Source organism: Pagrus major, chromosome 23 (genome assembly GCF_040436345.1).
Source record: "Pagrus major chromosome 23, Pma_NU_1.0".
Taxonomy (NCBI): Eukaryota; Metazoa; Chordata; class Actinopteri; order Spariformes; family Sparidae; genus Pagrus; species Pagrus major.
The window spans coordinates 15,742,867-15,765,467 of NC_133237.1; the positions used below are offsets into that span (position 1 = coordinate 15,742,867).

General features: G+C 41.2%; 1 protein-coding gene across 1 annotated transcript in view; it reads right to left on the reverse strand.

Annotated features, from left to right (window-relative positions):
* Positions 1 to 1,406: 1,406 nt before the first annotated feature.
* The window catches only part of LOC141020042 (adenylate cyclase type 9-like), a 35,470-nt gene continuing 14,275 nt past the window's right edge, over positions 1,407 to 22,601 (reverse strand). The window contains exons 2-9 of the mRNA XM_073495081.1: positions 14,144 to 14,316; positions 11,956 to 12,069; positions 10,621 to 10,877; positions 10,367 to 10,469; positions 9,498 to 9,706; positions 7,075 to 7,234; positions 6,645 to 6,787; positions 1,407 to 6,082 (exon numbers count right to left, since the gene is read on the reverse strand). Of these exons, the coding sequence (XP_073351182.1) occupies positions 4,699 to 6,082; positions 6,645 to 6,787; positions 7,075 to 7,234; positions 9,498 to 9,706; positions 10,367 to 10,469; positions 10,621 to 10,877; positions 11,956 to 12,069; positions 14,144 to 14,316 (2,543 nt within the window). The 3' untranslated portion in view covers positions 1,407 to 4,698. The remainder of the gene's footprint in view (positions 6,083 to 6,644; positions 6,788 to 7,074; positions 7,235 to 9,497; positions 9,707 to 10,366; positions 10,470 to 10,620; positions 10,878 to 11,955; positions 12,070 to 14,143; positions 14,317 to 22,601) is intronic.

Sequence of the window (22,601 nt, forward strand, 5' to 3'; positions counted from 1 at the left end):
AAGTAGCTACCCAAAGTCATACTTGAGTAAAAGTAGAGATATCATGTTAAAAAATTACTTTGGTAAAAGTTAAAGTCACCAATATGAATAGTTAAAATATCTGATATTAAATGTAAAAGCAAGTGTCTTTCAATAAATGTACTGAAGTGTCATGGGTACAAGTCAAAAATATAAAAATACAGATATTTACATGAATGTATATGCTGTATACTATGGGTTGACCAATTACCAGACCCAATATGTGCCATTTTTCCGATTATTTGAATCATTCAAATTTGAAATTTTATATAGATTAAAATATATTTTGACCTTCTTTGGCTCTGATGCATCTGCGAAGTAACTGGCAACTAAACTTTGTACATCAACTTTATTACATTTCATAGGGAAATATTAAACCTTTTACTCTGACAGCTGTTTTTTTTACAAATTCAAAATGTTCATAGACTACAAAGCATATGATCACCCTTCAAAATATGAGTCATTGCTATATATTTAACTACCTAGTGGTATATAAAGTACTAAAAATTGGCTGTACTTTTTGAATACAGACCTTTTTTTACTGTGCCATTGCTATTTTTTCTTTACTTTTCACTAAGGCATTTGAATATCTTTCTCGTTAATTTTATATTACAGTGTCCCATCAAGGTCCCCATACCAATACATTGTATCAGAACAACTTTGAATTCAGGTCTACCATAGTGACATATTTTCACATACATAAGTTATTTATTCATTTGTAAAACATGCTCAAATTAGGAATGTTGCGATATATACATATTGGCAATAACTGTGGTAATAAAAAAAGAAATATTGATAGTGTATTAATAATACGCATATAATAATACAGTGTGAATAATCCAGTGCAGATATTAGGCCTTGTGGATCTTTTTGCTCCCTGCGTGGGCACCAGTGAAACCAGTGCTAAAAGAAGTATTAAAATTCTTTAGTTAAAGTGTAAATGCATTCAAAAGCGTATTTAAATCAAAGGGCACAACTAATACGAATACAGTACAAGTACTCATTATGCAGCATATTTGTCCCTTTTAAATTGTGTACATCATTAGATTATATTTACCTTTTCTTAAATATAAGCTGCATTTAAGGTTGAAACTGGTTTGAGGTGAAGCTAATTCAAACAATTATATTCATAACATTATTTCACATATAAAATGATTTAATGTTTTGTATGTAAATCTTAATCTCCAAAAACAACATTGTAAGGTAACAGAGTAATACTGCATACAGCATAAAACAGAAGGACTCAATCAAAGTACAAGTACCTCAGTGTTGTTGGTTTGTTTGTTGGCTAAGAACAGTAACTAAAGAACATGTACCTTCTTACAATCCACCACTGATAAATACAGAACCACATGTAGTGTACAGGCTATGAATTCAATCGGACAACATTTCCCAGCAACTGACTTTATTCAACTTTAACCTTCACTTGGATACCTATTAGCGTGCTCTATACAAAAACAATTCCAAAGAAAGCAACAATTCATGAAAACTTGGCTTTAGCAGGCTACTGAAATACGGCCTACCTGCACACACCTAGTAGTGTCTCACCAACTTTATTTGGCTAGTTTAAATAAAAAACAAAACAAAAAGGAAATCTGTATTTATTGAAGCCTTACTGTCCGAGCATGTTATACTTTTTGAGATGATGAAGTTGACTTAAATGTCCTGGTCACATTCCTGCTAAGATTAGAGCATCCCACACACAACCGCACAGTTTTACAAACACTCGTACATTTTTTATGCACATGCAGGCGAACGGACCACACAAGTATTATTCCAACATTGTTAAAGTTACCCAGACTATTTAATATTCTAGTACATGCGCTTATATAAATAATAGAAAATGCTCAGATACTATACAATATAAAGGCATACTGTACATAAAAAGTGAGTGCCTTGTGCAAATGTGTTTAAACACTGATTATATAAATGACCTTTCTTGAGCGTGCACAACACAACTTAATGCAAATTAAAGGATAAGTTCACCCAAAAATGGAAATCCAATCATTATCTAATCGCAGTTTTGCTGAGAAGCCCCAGAAATGTTTTGTGGACAACGAAACTTCACTTGACTTTCCATCAGTATGACGGTGGGAAGATAATGACATCATTTTTGGGTGAACTTATCCTTTAAGGAGGAGATCAGATAACACACAAAGATGACAATGACACTCTTTGGCATCAAAATTTTCTCAGTGTGCCATTCTGCTCATTCAGAATGTCACTTACATCTCCATAAATCAAAACCTCATCGAAATCAAACTCTTGTTTGCACTGAAACAAAAAAGATGTGAGTTGACACTTTTCAGTGTTCCCATTTGTCACATGTACAATACTAATCCAGAAAAAATGTTCAGAGTTAATAAAAAACACATTATTTAAAAGAGCTTATCAGAAATACTAAGGAGGGGAAAAAAGTGATGTAACTTATATGCTATACCCGACACTCTATTAAGCACTTAACCTTGGATAGTAACAACAATAATTAATGTAAGAGTCCTTTTATTGTAGTATAAGAAACAACATTTCTGGGCTGGTGCAAGGGTTGTGTGCTCATTAGCGTAAAGAAGGTCATTTTCCCTTTCAATCCAATGACGATATTATTGCATTTAAAAGAAGTCCATCTGAGCAAAAGATACAGCACACAATGGAAAACCAAACAAAAAGGAATTAAAAAACTGCAATAAGGCCAATTAATGTTGAATGTGTTTGGTACGTTTACCTTTAATATTGAGAAAAGGCACTGCTCAAATGTCATGATCTGAGAAAACTTCAAAAATAAAATGGGATCCAAGCACAAAAGTAAACATTCTTCTGCTTATGCATACCATCAGCTTTTGAGAAATTAAAGCAACTTAGAGTACTTAGTGGAAAGAAAAGATGAAGAAAATCAAGTTCAGAGTTAAAAGGCACGAGCTACCCTAGTTTCACACATAGAAAGATGCGGCAGCTGAAAGAAATTTTTTGATGATTAATAAAGAAGGCAAATTGGTTCTTTGTTGCTTGATTATTTAAAAGTACTGATGATGAAATGTTAATTAAAAAATATGAAGTTAACTGTTTTTCAGGATATCTAAAAATGTCAAAAAGATAAGACACTGAAACTTTTTTGCCTCTGAGCACACAATCCTTTTTGCTGAGAAACAGTGACATAGAGAAAATGTAACAGCACGAGAGATTTACAGTTTGATTTCCTTAATAATGCAACATAATAGTATGAAATCAGTGAAGTCAGAAAAGGAAGAGTAAAAACACCTATAGGGATTAATATGAATTACATTTGGTGCACTGCCTTTGCATTTGCAGTGCTTTTACATTAAGTTTCATGCTGTTGAAAAGTATGAAGCGGCTAATGCGTCCAGCTGTTTCCATCCAGTAATGTCTTTCAAATCAAAAGAATCAAGAGAAGGGAGCTTCAGGTGAACAGTTCAAGTTTCGTGTAACAATAAATACGATCAAACACGTTTAGTTTTGATTTGTGACATGTGTGTATCCATGTCTTAAAAGCACTATCAACTAACACACAGTGATTCCACAGCAAACCTAGGCAGTTGTTCTCTCTAATCGATATACAGTCGCAGATAAAGACACTCTACAGGTACAGCGGTGCCTTGTTGGATCAACGCTAATCACAGCTTGATTTCCCATAAGATCTTGAGGGAGGGCACAAACACTAGTAACAGTTAGCCTTGTCTACGTTGCTGTTGTTGCACGCATGCATGATTAAGTGTAGCTGAGACCGTCATGCCTCAGTACTGAGGCAATAAAAAGATCTTAACCAAGGCCAGAGAAGGAGCTGCCACATCAGCAACTGATTTTTTTTTTCTCCAACTGCGTTCCTAAACATGTTTGTCATCCTCCAGTTTCACCAAATCAGTCAAGGAACTCATCGTCACCTCTCATCATTAAACCCTGCACGTTCTTATTATTACACAGTCACATACAAACACACACTCACACACGGTATGCATGCAAATACACTCACACAATACACAGCCTGGCCTCATCTGCTCATGTAGCCTGAACTGATTAGTCTCTTTCTGGTTATCATGAAGAACATGGAAACAGGCTCTGCTGCATTCTTGTGCAGATTTTACTAATACATATCTCGGAGTAACATCTTATTAGCTTTCACTTGACACACTGTGGCACTTTCCATATGTAAGGTCAGCTTGCTGAGCTCTTCTTTGATAAAAGGCAAAATATCATAGCAAAACATAGTTTACAAAGTAAAATTGTAACAAAAGCAAAGCATTTGTCCAAAAAAGTCTGCTTATTTACAGTTTTCCCTTTATGTTATTCATCCCTTACTCAAAAAGGCTTGGTCTACACATTATTCTATTCTAAAGGCACTTAAAAGACATATGAAAGAAAGAATTAAGATTAAAGGTGTACAGATAATCAAGTAAGTTAATGGGAGACGATGGGATCCGTAGCAGGCAAGAGAAAGTTCATAGTCAGCCATCACCATCTTCCCATTTCCTCTGTGTTTCTACCTGACACTCACTCTGTGGTCTTGCCAGCACCCTCCACTGACAGTACCATCCAATCAGCTACCTGGCCTAGGGGTCTTTCTCCCTGATTCTGCCTGTGGTAGGACCAAATGTACAGCAATTCTACAAATGCCAACCGGCAGGAACAAGAGCTTAAAGGGTAGAGGATCTATGATAAAACAAATTCTTAAAGTCTGGTTAACTCTCCAACATTACTGTCACAATCATCCTCGCATTTGTCTTTCTTGATGTCTTTCGGGGATATTGTTGTGGAATTTTGGGGAGTATTTTGCTGGGCCAAGGATGAGATGATGTGCTGTTTGTTATTTGCAGAAGGTCCTTCTCGGTTGGTGACAGGTACAGATGTCATGCCACCATGAGACGTAGATCGCCTGGCATGAGAGGTCTCTGTCGAGGGGCGTCTTTCACGGCTGGTCGCCTCTTTGTCATGGCCAAGCACTGTCGTGATAGAGGAGCCAGCGCTGGCACTGGGGACCAAAGTAGTGGTACTGCTTGCATTTGTGTTGGTTGTGGGCACCATACTGGCGATTTCATCAGTGGGCGAGCGCCCAATGCTACCATCCACCTGTGCCCGGATCTCTGGTGAGACTGAGAGTTGGTACTGAGGCACAGGGCCACTGTCACCGCTCTTCGGGTAAAGGAAGGTCTTCATCTGACCTTTGCCTTTGACGTTAACTGTGCCACGGTAATCAAACTCATAATCCATTCCACTGAGCACACAATAGCTCTCCTCGCTGACCTGGACACGACACTCCACGCCTGTAGTGTCCATACGACTGGCGATGTTGACCGTGTCACCCCAGATATCATAGAGAAGCTTAGTGGTGCCAATCACCCCCGCTGTTAGAGGCCCGTGATTGAATCCAATGCGTAGTTTGAAGCCAAAGCCCAGCATGTTCTTGTTGAAGTCGTCCACAACACGCATCATTTCCAGCGCAAATTCAAAAAGAGCGCGGAGGTGGGCATGAGGATGCGCCGCATCTGCACACTGCTGTGCATTGAGTCCTGCTGCTGCCATGTAGGTGGCCCCGATGGTCTTGATCTTTTCGATATTTGAGAAGGCAGGCTTCCGTAACAGCTCATCAAAGTCTCCAATTAGCTCGTTGAGGACCCGGTAGCACTCCTTGCCTCCCTCGTAGCTTTCCTCATAAAACTCACTGAAGTTAACAATGCTGGCAAATATGACGCCCACATTGTCGTGGTTCTTGGAGTAGCTCTGGGTGACCTTCAGCTGCTCGGCCACATGGATGGGGATGATATTGCGAAGCAGCCAGTCGGCCTGGTCCCTCATGTTCTGGATCTTGATGCGATGTTGATCAGCCTCCACATTGCCGTGGTAATGCAGGCGGTGACTGACCTCGAATTCGCGGTTAAGGAACCAGACCAGGAGGAGGAGCAGGAAAAAGGCCACGCAGGCCTCGGGGCCCAGCAGGTCCCGTGGGTGTGGCTGTGGGTTGGAGTCTGCTGGGCTGTCAGCCATGATGATGGAGCTGTTGCTGCTGCTGCTGCTGCTGCTGTTGCTGCTGCTGTTATTGTTCTGGCTATCCGACCTTGAGTAGGGAAATAAATAAATAAATAAAAAGTTAAAGATAAGGTTAGAAATAGTAATTTGCTTCTCAAAATAAATGTGGTGCTTCTCAAGGTGTTAGTAAACACCATAACTATGGGATCTCTTGGCATGAGTTGCTTGCACCTGACCAGTGCTTGAAGTAGGCTGGTACTCACTGGTATGCAGTACCTGCACTTTTACATTTTACTGTTTGGCGTACCATGACTTTTTTCGTGTACTTGCACTTCTCAAAAGCTGAGTACCAGCACGTAGACGTAGACGTAGACGTACACGTACAACTGATTGGTTGATGAGCAGGTGCAAACTAGGACACTAACATTGCTAACAATAATCATTGTACCTACCAGAAAAACTCTCTCTTAAAAAGACTCTTAGCAACACTGGAAGAGATAAAACACAAGTGACACTCATTAACGCATCACTACCCAATGTATATCACATTATCTCTACACTAATATTGAACACACAATAAATCATACGACATCTGACAAATCTTTGAGCTAAAAAATATTTCCTTTCGTTGTCTCTTTAGTAGGTCATACCTGCAGGGGGAACTGAAGAGCAAGACAAGCATTGCTACTCCCACCAGAGTCGCTAGGACTGAGCGCATCCAGTAGCTGAGCTGGCAGAAGTTACAGTACTGAATGATAGCTATGATGACAGCACAGCAGATGAACATGTTGAGCTGGGAAAAATATAGGGCACAGAGTCATTAGTCAAAAGAGCCATTAAAGTGAACACATAAATTACACTGACTGCAAGCTGTATTAATATACTCCACAACTAAAAAACATATGCTGAATGTAATAAAGTCAGAGGTGGAAGTTTTATGAGCACAGATGAGATTCTTAACATGATGAATGAGAGAGAATAAATCTGCTATGAAGACAGCAACCAAATAACAGTTCTAGTTTGTTCAGCACCCTTGAGATCAATTTGTAAACAGAAAAGATATGAAACTTAAAAGCCCACCTGGATGGAGAGATGCATGTCACAGGTGACATGTGAGAAGACGGCCACAGCCGGCAGGGACACCAGGATGGCTCCGATAAGGTGGCGTGCTATCCAGCCTGAAATCACTCTCATCAGCACCTGAGTGCAATGCAGCACAGTGTCCAGGTAGAAAGCCATACTGGAGAGAAAAAAAAACAGGATGCTGCGATTTATATAGAGATGATCACGGTGTATTAGAGATAATATTAATAAAGTGCTGATTCCAGATACCTTGGCTTGAACTCACAAAGCCTCTCAATACTCAAACAAAACCAGGGGCCAGTAAACAAGACTTATTCATTTATGATGAACTGCATGAATTATTAGTCAGAACTGCCCTTTTATCCACTATGGACTCTTTAAACATCTTGATGTAATGTGTAATTTGTGTTGTTATATGCTGCTCTGTTTATGTTTTTTGCTATTATCTCCACTGTGGAGGCAGGTATATGTGCACAGCATTTGAGTTCAACACAAATTTTGCTATGGGGACAATAAAAGTATCATATCGTATCGCAAATCTTATTATTTTGCCATAGATTCATTATTAGGGAGCACATCAATGCTTAGTGTATGAGAAAGCTTAGTGTCAGTTGTTGGCAGTGAGAGGAGAACAGCACTGCTTTCTTTTTATTTACAAAGCACTAATTGGTAACATATTAATACTGAGATTGAGAAACTGACTTTTAAATATTATGGTCGGCAGAAATGGAACAATTTGCAGGAATGTGCAAAATCAGACAGGCTGGTTCCTTTTATACAATTTATCACACTTTTGACTGGCGTGGAGCAGTGAAAATGTGTGTGTTTTCTTTGACTGTCTGTTGTGTAGTTTATTGTATTATATATGTATTGTATTATATCTATATGTTGTACATGTTTTTCATTCAGGGTGACATTGGCCCTTTCCAATTTAAATAAAGGTTTCAATGAAAAATTGATGAACAATCTAAATCACCCACTTGAACTGACAGATACATTTAATCACTCAACATAATTTGGCACTTTTGCTCCAGGACTCTTATTTCTAATAATCCCTGTCTCAGGTTTCCCTGGTGGCCAGGTAAGTACCCGTGCCAACATTTACCTTCCTGTTTATACCCTTGATCATCTTTCTCTCTCTGTTTGAAAACAATTAAACATGCTTGAAATCAGAAAGCACATGGCAATAATATGCCCATGAGATTGCTGTGTAAATAGTCCTAACACAATTTCTTTACACATCAGAACAACTTTCCAGTTGCAGTTATCTAACGACTTTAAGGAGGTAAAGATAATCCAATACCCTGCATGCAACCTTTCAGTTCCTTTACCCTCTCTATCAAGGGTCTGAAACTAACAAATTACTTTAAAACAATTACCTTCTACAATATACACACAAAGCTGAGCAACCTGTCTTTCCCTCTCCTCTCCCTCAAACCCTACATTCTTCTCCCAATTTTTAACAGTTGTGCTCCTTGAGATTGTGTTTCCAAAGAAACGTTCTCCTTGCAGATGAGACAGGAAGCCAATTCATTCAATTCCACAAAAAAATTATAATAAATTATAACAATAATTTAATTTTAATCTCCCTTCAAATTGTCCTTCCTCCATGCAGTTTTTTCATCGCTAAGCCTTGATTCTTTCAAATTCGTAATGGGCATTTTGGTGTTAAATCACAGTGTGGTTTGTCATAATTGATGTGTAAAAGTTCACAGGTTACAAAGTTAGTCACAGATTGCTAAAGATCAAATGTGAAGTAAATAGCTACTATTTTTGTTGTGCTCTGCCTTTAAATTAATTGATTACTCTAAATCAGAAGTGCCCAAACTTTTCCTTTGGAGGGCTGACAGTGAAACTTAAAAGTAGGCCACGGGCCAAAAGCAAGCCCCTATTGTATTGTACTATATTGTTAAGATGCAAAATGGTACTATATAGAAGCCTTAAGAGGTATTTTTAAAGTTTGATCCAAATAGTTTTGTCTCCTTTATTTATGACTAGAAAATGGGTGGAAAAAATACCAACATGATTTTTCTTAATTCCTCAAAAAAGTTTTTTTTACTTGCCTCTCAGGGCGTCTGTGTTTCTATGATCCCAAGTTCCCTTAATTGACTCGCTTCCTGCGTCACCCACTGAGCTCAGATTATGAAAAATAATTTAATAAAAATTAGGGATCCTTCATATTTTTAGTAGTATTTTTACCTCACAAAAATAATGCATGTACAGTGATTCATTTAACAATTTTCTGCGAGAAAGATCTGGCAGGCCACATGAAACCTCCAGGCAACCTTTGGCAAAAAAAATACCCCAAAAATTAAAAACAGGACACAACAATACATTTTAAACATGTGGGGGGCTCTTCCGACATTGTCTTGCAGGCTGGATCTGGCTCATGGCCTGCTTCTCTTTATCCAGTATCTCACCGTATAGCTATCAGTAGAGCCATAACCTCCAGCAGGGTGGCTACAGCTGTCAGAATGAGCGCTGTTGTGGACAGACTCTGCTGGCTGACAAGCGGTTGAAGGAAACAGGCAAGTGAGAGAGCCAGAAACACTGAACAGCACAGCAGCATGTCCAGGAAAGAACTGAATGTTTGGCTGGCAAACGTCTGCACCACTGCTTGGGTTTCCACCTGGGAGGGAAAGAGAGAGGAAGGGGAAAATGGGCAAAAGCATAGCAGAAACAATCCAAAAGACATTATTATTACATAATTACATAATATTAATGAACAAAAGATCCTCATTCAGGATAATAATCAATAATTATAAGTCTTAATAAGTAAATCTGTCCACATAATGGTGCCAATGACTCATACTTTAGACTTAATGATGTAGCAACAGTTGCAGCCTTGAGAATGAGAATGCACTTCTAAGCTTACACCAGCAGAGGACATCACAACCTAATACAAAACTACTTTGAAGGTCCTGCAGTGATTTCTCTTTGCCGCAGTCTTGACCGGTCTGGTCAGAACGCAATGCAAACAGGCTTCACAGACAAAACACAGACACGCAGAGAAACACAAACAGAGAAGTAGAAAGACATTCACAAACACAGGGACATTTCACGCTTACAGGTGGAGACAGCAGAGATGGGATGAATACACTGTTTTTCTCTGCTAGTTGTAAAACTCTGATGATTTCAGATCACAGTCAGACCAAAGATAACTACCTTAAGCTATAGCATTCATGTATAAAGTCAAAAATAACCGCACTTGTGCATGTACACTCATTAAACACACAGGCATACAAGTACCATTATGTCATGCATACAAACAGCTCATACACACACATACCTCCTCTTGGTAGCTTATCCGGTACGCAGACTCCAGGCTCTTCTCCAGGAAGGTGAGGCTCAGCTTGTTTATGGGAGGTTTGTAGAAATAATCCTTCATAAGGCTGTCACAGGCACAAAGGAGAGTTCAGCTGGGAATTTTATATGTTACAATCAACTTGTTTAAAATTGGCTCAACATTTCAGATAAACAACTAAGACTGATGACAGTTAATGACTAACTGATCAACTGTCCATTATCATATTATATTCTCACCTGTCCTCCTTGATAACATCCACAAAGTGAGCATCGCTCCTCTCCCTGAAGTTTTTGGAGCGAAGAGGGATGAGCGCAGAGTGGTCCATGCCCATAGTTCCTCCACTCCACGTCTTCTTCTCCTTCTCCTGCAGCATCTCACACAGTGACGTCTGGCTGTTCTTCAAGGCTTCCAGCTGAGGGTTGAGCAGGCCGTTCAGAGCCTTGGGGCTGCGCCCTGCAGACACCGCTGGGGAGCACTTCAGATTTGAAATGTCCTACGGTGAAGAGACGGGAGAAAGAAGACCTTAATTTACTAAAAAAAGAAGGGGTGATAGTGGAACTTTGCTTTGGAAATAGGTCAGCAATAATAAACTAATATCAGGCCAAAGAATCATGGCAATTTTAAATGCATGTGTCTGTAGCACACTTTATCTGGGACTCGTGGAGTTCCAATTCTGTGAACTACTTTTGAGTCCTTCAATTTGCTTCTGGGCATGAGTGAATAGAACCAGAGTTGGTTCACTCTGCCCCAATATTTGATGAAAAAACTACTTCAGAATAAATACTACAGTGACAATACACATTAATAGTGCAAAACTCTTCTTTGAACTGAAAAGAGTCAGACATTTATCATCTTAGATAAACAGTTAAAATGGAATCCTTCCCAGTGGGAAGGATTAATAGCATCCAGCGGTGAGGTCGCAGGTGCTACATGGCAGACTCCATGGAAGAGGACCCGCTCCCTCTGTAGATATAAACGGCTCAATCTAAACATGATGACACACTAGGCAGGCAGTCTGCCAATGTTGGGTCATCTGTGAGCATCTGTGGCCCTATTTTTTGCAGTATGTCAGCGATTTCCGGTCAACTGAGCATGTTGAATCAGCAGCAGAGCCCGTTGGTGGGAGAAATTACTTTGATTGGCTGTTAGCTAAGGGAATAAGTGCACAAGAAGAGAAACAGGGAAAAAAAAGGGAAGCTGTTGCTGATGTTGTCCATGATTTCACCCACCAAAACACCAAGAGTTGACAATGCCAGTGACTTTTGCAACGTTTTATGAGAAACACTCTGGATTAGAAGTGGCTATATAAGCAAAAGTTGTGTGAAAATGGTCAGCAAATGCTTAACATACAAGTTTGTTGGCCACTGATGTCAATGTGAGGCAAAGCAACAGTCAGCCTTTGTTGCCGCAATTTCGAAACACAACAATTCTTAGTTTAAAGTGATTATACACTAATGAACACATAATTGTGATTTATAATACTCAATTTCTGCCATTAGATCCCCCTAAATCTTACACACTGGACCTTTAAAGCCACATCTGTTTGGTTCAGGTAACAACAACAGGATTACCTTGCTGCTGTTGGTCTTGTGGTCGTCATGGCGGCCATTGTGCACCGCTCCTCCTTCATCCAGAACCTGATCCTCCCCTGGTACCAGGACCACACTGCAGGATAGACAGGGAGACTGCAGGGAGGGTGGAAGGGGGAGGCAGTATGGAGGGAGATGCAGCATATGGAGGCAAGAAAGAAGAAAGAGAATTAATAAAGTGAGAGACGCAGATCAAGGGAGGCATATGAGCGGAGAGACACATGAAAAGACGGCAGAGATCGAGAGCAAGAATCTCAAGGGATGACAAATTGACAAAAGCTAATCAGAATTGTGGCAGCAAAAGACAAGACTTGTCACTTTAACACTGTGACATGTCTTACAATCATCTTACACATTTTATAGGCTTAATATTACTCGTTTCAATGAGGACAACACTAATGGGAGCAGCAGCAGGGCACTCCGAAACGAAAAGGGAGTTGGAGAGTAAACAAGAGGCGTAGAGGAGGTCTACACGGGCTCAAGGTCTTTTATTTTCATCACACTCATCCACTTGAAAGAGAATGAAAAGTGTGAGTGTGTGTGTGTGTACTAAAGAGATCTGTGTGATGCATGATAGACATGCACAAATACTGTGTGCTGGGAACCCAGAATACGCACCCTACATAATGTAAACACTGAGAGGTAGCGCACACTGTGTACCCACAAGCTAGATCACACGTGCTAACATTTAGAACGACACCTGCCCTATAGATCCTGTCTCACATTCAAATGTCATTAAGCCTTTTTCAAGATCCCTGAGTGTGATCCCTCATGACTGTGTTTGTGTGAGAGCCACTCAGGAGATGAGAAGCTGTAAATGGAGGACTCATCAGGTGAAGCCAGAGAGACCTGAGAAGGGCTTCCCGTCTCCCTGCTTCAGCTAACTCATTACCATACCGAAGACCCCCCTTGATTCTCCCTCCTGCCTCCCATCACCCTCTCCATGCTCCTTTTTCTATTTTTTTTATTTCTCCCAAGTACCCCTCCCCCTCCGACTGGCTTGGCAGAGAGCTGAAAGATCTGTGCAGGGATCACAGGGTGCAGATGTGTACAGAGAAAGGAGGATTAATTGGGGTGGATATAAGGCACAGCGGTGCAGGGATTTGAGGGTAATTATAAGAGAATAATGTGTTTGGTGAGTCCATGACCTGGTGGTACAATTTGGAAGCAAATGAGAAATCTCCCTTGAAGGCAGAGCTAAGGAAGGGGCAGTGGACCGACATGTTCGGGGTTGATGAGGAAACCATGATGATGGGTCACTTATTATGTAGACTGCCTGCTGGGGAGACCAGCATTTGTCATTGCAGAGTTAATAAGATGTCATTGTTTTGTTTTAAGATTCTCCTCTCCAAGCTTTCTCCTCCTTTTCCTTCTCTTTTCACTCAGTTGTCGGTGCACCACATATATGCCGAACCTGAATCATTGTACCCTTAGGGCCCCCTTCATGGATCAGTTCTCAATTATGTTTTACAGGCTTCTGTATATCTGTTTTGTTATCATGTGTATACATTCCGACATTTTCTTTGCTAATTATCTTGTGTGGCATGGAGAGGAGGTCGGCGATGCCTTGGCCTGCTCAGTGGTCCTCCTGGATCCACACTCTTCACATATATTTTACAATCTACAGGCTTGGGCTGATATGAAATATTATCTAATATCACAATATTTTCCACCATATATGATATTTTGCACAATATCAAATATCGAACAACTATTACATCATCTTCAGGCTTTTATTTTGAAAAGAAAATGCATGCAGAGCTGTTGTGGCAGTGCAGGCCATGCATGTTGATATTTGGGAGGATACTACAAGTTAATTGGCCTGATGTAGCGCCATGCACACAGTATTTTCACAAACAGAAATGGAGGACTTAGTTTCTAAGAACACCAGCTTGCCGATTTGGCAATATTTTGGGTTTAAAGAAAGAAGAAAATGGCAAGGAAGCTTCTTGCATGCAAAACATGAAAAATATTTATCAAAGCTTCTAATACACCCACATAAACAAAAGTACATGCAGAGAGAAAAAGATGATCATCAAAGAGGCTGGAGCAGAACATGCAGCCCAGTATTCCTCCTCAGGCAACGAAAAATGATACCACAAATATACTAACTTCCTCCACAACACGGCTGATGTTTCATATAATTATCTCAGAGATAGTGGGAGCTCACCTTAGCAACTTCAGGAGGAAGGGTGCCTGTTGAAGGAGCTCCATCAGGCGTGTGCACCCCAGAAGCGGGGCAGTGAGGATCTGCATGCTCATGCCCAGCCAACCCCACCTGAGAGCAGCCGCAGAGAGACTGTGGCTCCACCTTCCTGCCAGAGATCAGGTAGGTCTTCAGGCCTGGGGAGACAGAAACAGAGAGAGGCGATGTTATCACTGGTAGATCAGATGAAACTGAAACAAGCCTGAGTGTGGTTTAGTCATCCCTGTGTGAATGAAGGTATCGGTGGTTGTTTTAGGATTCAGCAGAGGCTCAGCACCCTGCAGGATGAGTTCCCTCTGTGAATTATATTAGCAGGTTTCTGGCATGAAGCTAGACTCAAGAGAGGGAGAAGCAGTGAATATCAATATCTCCAAGCCGAGGAAGCCAAGGTCATGCACATGAGTCAGTCTTGTTTCCATAAACATGTTCATAAATATGAGGTGTCAGGCACTATTGCAGGACTTTCCTTTTTTTTCAATCTAGAACCAGATAGATGAGCTATAAGAGATGAGGCTGCTTATGAAACCAACACCACACATGAACAGCCAACACTTCTCTCAAGGTCCACAGATTAATTTTTCTGCCATCACAACTATTTCTCTTCCCCTCCTACATAGTCTGAGGAAGAAATTTCAGTATAGAAGTGCTGAAATCCTCCCATATATCATTTCCAATCTATTACCTCTGTATTGAGATAATTATTTGGTTATGCTGTAAATTAGGGTCCTTCTAATAAGCGAATGAAATGCTATTTTAAACAAGAATAAGAAACTCATGAGTTCTATGATAATTCTTAAACAGTCTATAAGAAGCTTCTTATTAGTGCTTATTTAGTATTATTAATACATATTGTTAATAATCATCTTCTAGGCACTTGTAATAAGCCTTTATTACCTATAAGGTAACATTATAAAGTGTTACCCTCCGTGTGAAGTTCATGCAGTTGATGCCCTCTGTGACCATGACACAGCAGGCACAACAGGCCAGAGCCAAATATTTGAACACCTGCGTCCTCTCACTTTTAACATTGTTATCACGTCCATTACTTCTACAGGGAACAGGGTGTTTGTGCAATTTTCAGCCCAAAATTTAGCCTTCTGAACTGACCAGTTTGCCCAAACACACAAAACATGGCAATGCAGAGATGAAACAGAAGGCAATTCACTTTCTTGACAACATGCAAACCTGCATATGTCACGATCTCAGTGAGATTTCCTTTATCTCTTCTGCAGCCTCGGACCAGTGGGTCACCAGGATGCTCCCACAGAGCAATTTTTAATGAGCATTGCAGACATATGGTACACTTCCTGTTTAGGTTTGTGTCGCCAACTTTGTTGCTCAGACAGTCAAATCAAGTTAAGTTTGTTTTATTTATACAGCACATTTAAAAACAGCAGGAGTTGACCCAAAGTGCTTTTCAGTTGAGGCAGATGGGTTAAAAATCATCCAGGATACAGGTACGCATGTAAAAGGAATAACACATAAAAGGCAATGATGCATAAATACTATATTAAACAAAGTAACAGTAGGAAGTTCAGATAAAATAGAATAAGAAAACAAAATGGACACACCTTAATGGCTTTGCACCATAAACATGGCTACTCCATTGAGATAAAGGAGACCACACGTTTGTATCTGAACTTTCCTTTCATATTTTCCCGTATTTGTCAGCACTGTTGACAAGCCACAGCCACAGTAACAGATATCAGTATGTGTATGTCAACAGCCTAGGTAAGTACCTGTGACCGTGTGCTTAGCCACATAATTCAACTGTCAGTGAAGCCACAACCTTGGGCTCTGAGCATTGTCTCCTCTAAGTACTTCAGACAGGCCTGCCACTGCCTCGCCTGTGCTGAGCCACCCTGGGGCTGCACTCTCTGACACACGCACACACTCCGAAGAGACCACACATTCAACACAAAGGGTACGAGTCATATTTGCAACGGTACGCATGCACACACAGCTTAAAGCAGCGGGCAAAAAACAAGAAATCATGCACACAAAGAAGCCTATGTAAACACAAGTGCAATAATGAGACGCTCACAGAAAAAAATACACCCCCTCGTGCCACCTACACATCCAGACAAACACATATACACACAGCGAGCGGAGGTGTAGATGGATGGGTGCGCTGTAGCTGGGTCGATAGCCAGGTGGATGAGGACTCAGGGATGGGAAATGAGGGCGGCAAACAGCAGTAACAAAGAACTAATTCCTCGCACCAGTGATGCAGCAAGAAGAGGCAGCAGGACACTGAGAGGAAGCTTTTGACTGCCTTTTAGATCGTGTGAGTGTGACCGTGATTCAAAGACAGATCCAGAAACACAGACACACACGCACACACACACTGCATTGACTGATTCCATTTGTCTGCTAATCAAATCCATCGCTGCCTCCTAACGTGACATGCAGTGACTTCTGCTTCTGCTCATGGGTCAGCAGGGTTACTTTTCCCCCTCTGTCTCGGTTTTTCTGCTCTTCCTCTGTCTTTCCCCGAATCTCTCTGAAGAAAAACTGACTTCGAATGACACACAGTGTTTTCTCATCCTGTGTAAGTACAACAGGTAAATACATCTTAAGGAGCAAAGACATGACAAACAATGTCGCAGTTTCAGTGTGACTTGTTCTCGTCTGTTCACTGAGATTTCTACAAGCCAGATTGGGAGCGTTTGAGTCAAAGAGACACTCACATCCGTCTTGGACTGAAGCACTCATAACTACTACTTTGTGAGTCACACAGTTTTATTTATTAATATATTTAGAGTCACGATAAATGCAAATTCTATATCTACTATTAAAGCAATAGCGCTTGCTGCGTAATAATAAAACTATATAAAATGGGGACCGAGCCAAATCCACCAAAACAGAAATCACTGGACCACTCAGCCTCTATTCCCCAACACTGTAACAGCTTATTAAAGATAATGAAGTCTTTCAGGGCTAGATAATGTGCGCACCAACACATTACTGTAGAGAAAGGGAGAACAGTGGAGAGAGCAGAGAAGAAATGATAGTGGATGAAACAATAATAACCCAATATTTTTTTTAAATGCACTTATAAAAAAAAGACAATTAAAAACAAGGTGCCAGACATGAATACAAATGGGAAAAAAATCTCAAACATAAACATCTCAAAGCTGAAGGAAACAACTGCGACAGGAGATCAGCTGTGGCCTGCTCTCTCCATCACTTCTTGTTAGGTTTTGACTTGTATCAAAATCAATGTGTTGCTGGCTCCATTTCAGACATTTCAGCGCTCTCCTTTTTTGTCCAACCAAAGAAGAGAAACACGGGTCATGCTCACAGACAGGAATCCATGGCCTTCCCTCTCACAGGTTAATGATGATGTACGTTAGATTGATCGCATCTTGTGGTCAGACGGCTCGTTTCAGAGCCCTGACAGCCAGAGAAGAGCAAGATGAATCGACTGCAGGGGCTTGCAGTGGCGTGCCGTATGTATTCTGTGTGTTTGTATGAGGGGTTACATGAGTTTAAGTGTCTGCAGATGTTTGCACGCCTGGTCCTGGCCACTTTAGGACGATCTCTCGCCCTTTACGACCCAACGTTTAGGCAGCCAACATTACAGTGTTGTCGGGCAGTAAACTGCTGATAAACTGGCCTGACCAACAGCTGGATCCACTGTCTGCTTCAACAGCGTCCAACATCAACAGAATACAGCTGTGCTCTGAAGACCTCACGCCAGGGATAAAGGTCAGAAGACTTCATGCTGTCTATTGCAATTGATGTGTCTTGTTTCTTTCCAGCTGTGTGTGTCTGAATATCCATCTGTGATACATACACATGCATGTATTTGTCCCTCTCATCTCTGGTGACCCTGGGCTAACTGAAGAGCATCATTAGCGGAAGCTTATGGGACTTGAAGTGTCCTGTCCTGTGCTATCAGCTGACAGGGAACAGTAGATAACCTTTCCCCATGAGAGCCCAGTCACATTATCTCCCTCTCCAAGCCCTTTTGATCAGGACAAAGGACAGCGACATGAGAAAAGCACTTTGCAAACAAACAACACCATCACCTCTACTCCTCCCTTCCTCTTGCCTCCTATCGGCACATCCAAGCTCTTTTGGGACAATGGCTGCCCCTGAACTCCTCTTTGCATGATGCTAAGAGGGGCAGAATTTGGGTGTGCCGAAACAAACGTACACAACAAAAGGTGAGTGCAACACACAAGTGGCCCTGACAGCCCGGTCACCAGGATATAATGTTGGTGGTTAACGTCCACAGATACGTCCAAGTCTGTGCGTGGCATAGGCTACCATATTGATATTTGTACAAAACATGCCATTTCACATTCACATTACATGTTTATTAACTGACTTTCACATCAGGAGTTACAGGCAATGGCTGCCAAAGTGGACAGCACTGGTAATTTTCAAGGAGATCATAGGCCCCCATTATAATAATAGAGTATTTGTGGCGACAAACCCGGGTGTTTTTATGATGACCCTGGGACATTTCCAGCCATGTTTGCGGTGACAAAAAAACTGATGTTTCCCCAGGAAATGGTGACCATCTATGACCCTGTTTGCGGCAACAGAAGCGGGTGTTTTTAAGGAGACGTTGGCGACATTTCCAGCCGTGTTTGTGGTGTCCAAAACCGGATATTTTTCCCAGAAAGTGGGGCCATGGCGACAGACGTGGGTGTCTTTAAGGAGACCTCGGGACATTTCCAGCTGTGTTTGTGGTGACCAAAAGAAGTATTTTAAGCAAAACCATGATGTTTCCTAACCATAACCAAGTGGGTTATGTGCCTTAACCTAAGCAGGGCATAAGCACAGTGTTGTGACGAGAAAGAAACAGAAAAACTGAACCTCAACAAAAATAAGTTGGAACATGAAGAAACGCACAGCTTGAACTTTTCTGTGGTTTTGCAGAAATGTAATTAGCTAACATTTATTCTGGCGATTGGTTTGACCCTGAGCAAAGAGAATTTATTAGCTGTAAGGTAAATGACCAAGCACAAAAGACACAACCTTAAACTGTCCTCCAACAAAGAACACAAAAAGGGGGAATAAAAGGATGGTGTGCCAAACTGTTATTTAAAGAAAAATAAATCAAATTTTTCCCTTAGGTACGCAGGAGAAGAGAAAAATAGATACATTCTGTTTTTTTTAAAAAAGCACATGCTACAGGTACATTAGCCATACAATGAAAGTTTTTGATCCTTTATCTCAAAGCAACACCTTCCTTACAAATTCCATTTGCAATCCAAGTGGGACTGAGTAGCAAATGTCGCTATCCCAGGGAGGCTTACTAAAAGCAGCAGAACACAGAGGGCAACGGAGAGGGTAGGAGAGTTGGCAGATATGCTTGGATCAGCACACACTTACACACACACACACACACCCACATCTTCCAGTAATGACAGGTTTGCCTTCCTGGGCCAGGTATCAGAGCAGGAGGCCAGTGGAGCAGGTGGCGCAGAGAAACCAGTCCTGCTGGGCCGGGCAGCTCTCCTTGCCAGTTGGCACTGCCAGCAAGCAGCCCCCCTCCTTCTCCCTCCACTGCGTCCCAGTCCTGGGATATACTGTACATCCTGTCCCTGTCGGGGGGGACGAGGGCAGGTGCAACAGGAGGAAAACTGTCCAGTATGACAGGTTGTTTAGAACGACTTTATTGCTGCAGCATGGTTTATAGAGCAGAGAAGGGAGAGAGAAGAAGACGACATTGTAGAGATTTTGGCACCAATTCAAGAGGAGAAAGAGTGGACTAAGAGAGAGGAAGAGGACAGATTGAGTCCGTGAGTTGGCTGGTAGTGGTGGTGGAACGAAACTTGTGCGTGTGCTGTGTGTGAGTGAACCCATTCAGTCCGAAAACATGACAGACACACATACATTTTTCATGAGGAATCACCCAGGGATTCACACTGTCATTTCTGACAGTAAAGGAGAGGCGGGGAGTTTGTGTGTGTCTCCAGAGCCGAGGGCGAGCGGGAGTGGGGGAGGGCGAGCGTTGAGCTTCCTTTTTCTTTTCTTTTTTACACTCTTGCTGTGCCCAGGTTAGCTCTGAGTCATTAAAAAGGGCATGTTAAGAAGGTGAACAGAATTATTCACACTGTCAAATTAGGGGAGACTGTCTCCTCTGTCAGAAAATGTCGAGCGGAGACGTTTTAACAGCCAATAACAGACTCCAGTCTTCTGAATGATAAGGAGGAGAGGATGTTTCACACTTAGCTCTATTTACTACATTCATAAACAAGACGATTACACGATGAGCAAAATGCTGATTCATGTTTACATGTGCACTGGGCTTGTATCCAACGCCACAATTTATCAATGTTTTATTACAGTACGCCTCTGATGGATTTAAAGGAGATTAGGGCTAGGAGATATAATGGTGCCATAAAACAGCAGAGATTTGTCAACCTGAAGAGATTCTGATGTACTGTTTCTACCAAAGTAGCTGCTCTTCAAATACCTGCTGCTGATGAGGCCATTGTTGGCTAATTTGCAAATCAATGAGCTTCATGGAAATATTTGTTTTGCAAGATTTTGGCGTCAGGGATGAAGTGCTTTGACTTTTGTGGGGTTTTCTTTCACTACATTAGCCAAAAAAGCCATTTGGTTATTCTATCCAGAAATGGTTTAAAAATTGAGTTTCCAGGAAAAAGTATTAGATCATAATCTACAACGATGATGCAATATAAAATAAACATAGTTATAAGATTACGTTATGAGTACTCAGATTACCTTTTTGTTAACTTGGTGACCATACTACCTTGTTGTAACTGCCTGCTTTGTTAAAATGTAATGCAATTGTTTTTATTTGAGTTGTTTCATTTTTGTTTGAGTAAATTATGACAACAACAAAAAACTCTTAACCTTGCGTTAAATATTTTCTACAAACAGGTATATTGGCAATTCTGCTCTGATGGATATGCAGCTTAGAAGTTGTTCCATTAGCTAAATTCTTCAGAGACTTCTTCAGAGCTTCTCCCTGACTTTTAAGGTTAAGTTCACCCAAAAAATTAAAACTGAGTCATTACCTACTTGCTCTCATGCCGATGAAAAGTCAGGCAAAGTGTGGGGACTTGTTTTGACACGTAAAAAAACTGTTGAAAAAAAAAAACATACAATGGCTTCATACAGCTCGTCTGGTGTAATCCAAGTCTCTGGAAGCCTTAAGATCCCCAATTTATTTTAAAACAAATTATTGAACTTATTAAACTATACTGAACTTTCATTTTTGGGTCAACTTTTCGTTTTTAGGTAGGCATACTATTGCAGGATTACATATGAAATCAATAAGCCTTCCTGCATCTTTTTCCTGTTATTATACTTGCTCGCTGCTTAATGTTTATTACTCCCCTCTGGTGCAGTGGTTCCCTAACCGCAAACTTTTGCTGCTAAGAACCACTGCAGAAGCCATGGTTTATAAGTTCGAATCACTTGATAAACCATACTGTATAAGTAAATATAATGCTGTGTAATAGTCTAGACTATAGAACCTAGTTGCTTAATTTTCTAAGTTACAAGTAGTAGCAAACACTGGTAGTTAAATATAAACTGGATACAACTAAAGCACTGTACACGTCAAACTCATTGCCGTGCAGCTAAACTAATACAGTTTTTCACAAACACTCACTGACTCCAGATAACCCACAGTGACCTCTTGGTGTCAGTTATATAAGCTCATAAAACGAAACAGCAAGTCTTGCACACCACCTGGGCTTTCTCAGTACATTAGCTCTCCAGGTTTGGGACAAAAACACGTCTCCAAACTGTGAGTTACGTCAGAGTACTTCTCTGCTCACACACACACACACACACACACACACACACACACACACACACACACACACACACACACACACACACACTGTCCCAGCACAACGAGTATCTCTTCCTGTTGCAATCAACACAATTTGTCGATATCCTTCCCCTCTCTCTGTCCCCTCAACGCTGTAAACATGGGTGGCACGAAAACAAAAGTTCCATATTTGGCCGGTGTTTTTTCCCCCCTGGCTACAATCCGGCCCCATCAACAATAGAAACACTTGACATCTCTCCAAAGTCTTTAACTCTCGCTTTACTGTCTGTCTCACTCTGTGCTCGCTCTGTATTATGTGCCTCCATCCTTGACCGTCTCAGGCTGCCATGGTCAGCTGGCAGAACAATAGATACAGTTGACATCTCTCCAAAATCTTTAACCCCGCCCCCCCCCCTCATCTCATCCTTTGCTCAGTGGCCTGTGTTTTCTCCCTCTTTTGTCAATCACTGTAACTCACTGTCTGTCTGTCCGAGCCAATATCCATCTGCCTCGTCAACGCGCAGGATTTTCTGCGAACGATTGCCATGGCTGACATCATCCCGAAAGCTCAGCCTCACTTTCCATCTCATCTTTTTTGCACCATCTTGCTCTCCTCCATCAAACCCACTGAATGCTAATACCCCCGACACTCTT